General features: G+C 50.0%; 1 gene segment (V, D, J or C); it reads right to left on the bottom strand.

Annotated features, from left to right (window-relative positions):
• Positions 1 to 944: 944 nt before the first annotated feature.
• On the bottom strand, positions 945 to 2,066 carry LOC135975496 (T-cell receptor alpha chain V region CTL-F3-like). The segment is given in 2 exon segments: positions 945 to 1,564; positions 1,815 to 2,066. Coding segments are annotated over 2 exon segments (462 nt in total).
• Positions 2,067 to 4,857: the final 2,791 nt, after the last annotated feature.

Genomic DNA, 4,857 nt, shown 5'->3' with positions numbered 1-4,857 from the left:
CTTCGTTCCTCTCCGGAGGATGTACTGCGGGGCTCGGTTCGGGAACTGACGGTACCAGTAGAGATAGACACCAGCAGTGTAACTAGACTCATAAGAACAACTGAGGGTCACGGAGCCGCCTTCAGCTCCAGACATCTGGGGTTCCCTGGGTTGGACCGAGTCACCCAGCACCGCACCTGCAACAGGAATTAAAATATACTAGTTGTATGCAGTCTGGGCGCTCACCACTATAACCTTAGACAGGTAGATGGAGAGCGAGGCGGTAGCAGGACACAGAGAGAAACTGCAAAGAAGGAGAGAAAGAGAAATGGGAACAGGGAAACGGGGTGTGTGTATATACAGATAGAGATTCGGGAGCACTGGGACAAACTCTACGACCAACTATCTGGATAAAGAGTGAAAACAAAAAGGCCGAACATTAAACGTTTGCTCATCGTGTTAAGCAAAGTGACTCCGATTTCAATTCCGCTCTGAACCCTTCAGCCCTGAAGAGACAGCGTCCTGCCTGCATGTGATAGACTCGCCCAATTTCTTCAGCCACTGGCCTAATGAGGGGCATATGTGGAACCCTGAGCCCTCCCGAGCCCACAGGAAAGGAAGCGTGGTTGGTTTCGCTTGTGAACGGCGTCCTCGCCTTCCTCAGACCTCCTTTAAAGTGTTTTGATTTGCTGGTAAGTGCGACTCTCTTTGCAGGCGGTTACATTAAGTAGGAAGCACAGTGACTGGTTGTACATAGAGTAAATCACATGTCGGAGAAATCTAGGACCCCACCTCCCTACGACCAGTTTCTCAGGCATTCTTGTTTACGGTGAGGAGAGAGTCCCACGGATTTTTTTCCCAGTAGAAATTGCTCTTCTAGCTTTCGTGCCCCCGAAAATCCCCGCGTCCACAAACATCACATTTAAATATTCAAATTGAATCACACGCCAAAGACCCCCTCCCCGCCGAGGATAAATTACATCCGAGGGCGCACACGGAGCTCATTCAGGGAAAGTCTGGATTAATGCAGAAATGTTTCAAAGGATTCCCTGAATATCCGAAAAAACAATGAGGAGTCCTGTGGCACCATAACAAATACATTTATGCCCAAATAATCTGTTAGTCGTCAAGGTGCCACAGGACTCCTCGTTGTTTTTGCTGAAATAGACTTACACGGCTACCCCCTCTGAAACCTGAATATCCGAGTATTTGAGCTTTTGTAGGAAATCCCGTTCTGAGAGTCCTCTAGGTTTTCCTGCAGCGACCATGCTGGGTGCAATCACTGTGTCGCTCATGCCACAGTAGTAGACGGCGCAGTCGCTCAGTTCACTGGAGTTTTTCTTCAGGTGGAAGCTCTCCTGTTTCTCGGGTGTGGCGGAGAACCCTCGCCTGCTCTTTCTGTCCTCCTCATCCGATGCTTCATATTGTGTCAGCAAGAGGCGAGGGGCTTCATTTGGGTGCTGCTCGTACCACCAGAGCGTGGGAATTGGGGTGTTGTCATAGGTGCATTTCAGCAGCACTGGTTCCCCTTGGGATACAGTCACTCGGTCATCAGGTTGTGTCACTGACTCTCCATTAGCCCCTTCTGGAAAAAAAATAGAAGTTTACGTAGAGACACAGACGGCTCTTGGCTTGAACCCGCAATGTTTATCTACCACCCAAGCTTTCGGAGACTGGAGGGAGTGGAAGGTTTATAAACAAATGGTTACAAAAAGAAGGTAGGGCTAACTCCGCATCGCCTGGAACTGGATGCAACTTAACTCTAACCCTCACCATTTACACCAGATGCCATCTGGCCCCATACAGAGCTGAAATGGTGCAGACACGCTACTCACCCAGAATCGGAAGTAGTGTAAGAACAGACACCCAGGGGAGGAACATATTTCAGGGATGAGGTGGGATGGAAACTTCTCCCCACAGCCCAAGAAGGAAGCTTCTTCCTCGCCTTCCCCAGCTGTGCGGAGGAGCTGGGAGGGAGAGGTTTTACTCAGGGAGGTGATGCCTTAAATACACAGGCAGCTCTTTGCTCACTGGCGCTGGTCTCCGCTGCAGAGTGACTGGTGCTAACCACGCAGGCCGTCCGGTACTGCCCCCGCACTCGGCTCTCTGGCTGCCGCACAGAGCTGGAGGGGAAGGAGGAGGAGAAATTGCGGGTCGGGGGGATCCGAGACCACGTTACACAGCGGGGCTCTGAACTGCCAGCCTGTGACAGCTCTGCGCGAGAGGCGAGTCAGTGATAAAACAGCGCCCCCTTGTGGGGAATGTGAAGAAATTTTGCTAAGCAGCTCAGTATTTTTTTTTACTTTTACTCCAGTCGGACTATCCCGTGTTCAATTACTGCAAAATCTCCCTGATGTCATGGAAAAGGAATTAGGGTCAATCCCGCAGCTGGAGTAAATCAGTGTAATTCCTGGAAAGAAGGCACAAAACGATTGTTTGCTTTTGCTTTCAAGGGGAGAGCGCTGACTGACGACATGTACCCAAACCACCTGCCACAAGGTTTTTGCCCCATCAGGCATTGGGAGCTTAACCCAGAATTCCAATGGGCAGCAGGGACTGTGGGATAGCTACCCACAGTGCACCACTCCCTGAGTCGATGCTACCCACGGTATTAAGGACGCACTCTGCCGACCAAATGTGTTGCTTCACTGTGTGGGGACATGCATTATCGACTGTATAAAATCGGTTGCTAAAGATCAACTTTATAAAATTGACCTAATTTCGTAGTGTAGACATGAGCGTGCCAGGATAAATAACCTTGGGACGTTATTAGAGATTTTAAACATAAACTTTCAGAAGTTACTTTAAAAGGACTTTAAAATTTGGAAGGTGAAAGAAATCCTTCTTCAAGACATAAATCTACATATAATTGCACAAGGCTAAGGGAAAACCTCCTATAAGGCAAGTTCCCTCATAACTACCCACTCCGGAGTGCCTTTCACCTTCCTCTGAAGTAGATGGTAGTAACTACATTCAGAGAGCAAATACTGTGCTAGACGGATGTCTGGTCTACTGCACACCTGTAATTCCGACATTTCTATCTTTCCTGACTTCACTTCAATTTCTGGATCACTGCATTTCTGAAACCAGCAAAACCTTCACACAGCAGACACAAGGGCAATTATGGGAGGTAGAAATAGTTGATAAATTAGACGAGATTTATATTCTGTTTCCTCCAGGAATGTGGAACATTTCAGTTTTTGAGAGACCCCCCAATGTCCTAGTTTAAGGGCTCGGATCTCAGCTGATAGGAACCAGGGCAGCTCAGCTGACTCCTGGGCAATTCCTCGCTGGTTTTAAGCATTTTGAGGAACTGGAACATTTGCTTCCACTGAGCTCCAGCCAGTCCCAGCAGTCTGGGGTCTGGCCCGTTCACCCCATTGGAGCGCTGCACAGTCACACCCGCGGGGTGGGAGTCACTGACTCCACTGGCGCTGTGCAGAGTCTGTTCCTCTGGGGCTCTGACCCACACCTCCTTAGTGCCGCCTCCTCTTCCCCCAGCGGGTTTCTGTGCAGCGACCCTGCTGGGTGCAATCACTGTGTCGCTCATGGCGCAGTAATAGACGGCGGAGTCGCGCAGTTCGCTGGAGCTTTTCTTCAGGTGGAAGGTCTTCCCCTGATTGTCGGGTGTGGCGGAGAACCCCCGCCGGCTCCTTCTCGCCTCCTCATCGGATGCTTCATATTGTGTCAGCAAGAGGCGAGGGGCTTCATTTGGGTGCTGCTCGTACCACCAGAGCGTAGGAGTACCGTAGGAAGTGTCATAGGTGCATTTCAGCAGCACTGGTTCCCCTTGGGATACAGTCACTCGGTCATCAGGTTGTGTCACTGACTCTCCATTAGCCCCTTCTGGGAAAAAAATAAAAGTTTACATAGACACACAGACGGCTCTTGGCTTTAACCTGCAATGTTTATCTACCTCCCAAGCTTTCGGAGACTAGAAGGAGGGGAAGATTTATAAACAAATGGTTACCCAAACCCCCCAAAACAAACAAACAAACAAAACAAAACAAAACAAAAAACAAAAAAAGTAGGGCTAACTCCGCGTCGCCTGGAACTGGATGCAACTTAACCCTAACCCCACCATTTACACCAGATGACCATCTAGTCCCATACAGAGCTGAAATGGTGCAGACACGCTACTCACCCAGAATCGGAAGTAGTGTAAGAACAGACACCCAGGGGAGGAACATATTTCAGGGCTAAAGTGGGATAGAATTTTTGTCCCAAAGCCAGGAACGAAGTTGCTTCCTCGCCTTCCCCAGCTGTGCGGAGGAGCTGGGAGGGAGAGGTTTTACTCAGGGAGGTGATGCCTTAAATACACAGGCAGCTCTTTGCTCACTGGCGCTGGTCTCCGCTGCTGAGTGACTGGTGCTAACCACGCAGGCCGTCCGCTACTGCCCCCGCACTCGGCTCTCTGGCTGCCGCACAGAGCTGGAGGGGAAGGAGGAGGAGAAATTGCGGGTCGGAGGTATCCGAGACCACGTTAAACAGCGGGGCTCTGAACTGCCAGCCGGTGACAGCTCTGCCCGAGAGACGAGTCAGTGATAAAACAGCGGCCCCTTGTGGGGAAGGTGGAGGAAGTTTTGCTAAACATCTCAGTGTTTCTCTTACTTTTACTCCAGTCGGTCTATCCCGTGTTCAATTACTGCAAAATCTGCCTGATGTCAAGGAACAGGAATTAGGGTCAAGTCCCCAGCTGGAGTAAAGTAGTGTAGCTCCCCTGGGATGAATTGAGCTACACCAAACCCCTGTATAGCTAGCTACACTGTACTGAAGAATTGGGAAGAAAAGATTCTAGTCTGAAATTGCTGGAAGGATTCACAGTCAAATGTCACACAGGGCACAGACGTGGCTGCACTATTCCTATCTTTTCTCTCA

Source organism: Chrysemys picta, chromosome 13 (assembly GCF_011386835.1).
Source record: "Chrysemys picta bellii isolate R12L10 chromosome 13, ASM1138683v2, whole genome shotgun sequence".
NCBI lineage: Eukaryota > Metazoa > Chordata > Testudines > Emydidae > Chrysemys > Chrysemys picta.
The sequence above is the reverse complement of the archived record's forward strand: the minus strand, read 5'-3'. Positions and strand labels throughout refer to the sequence as shown.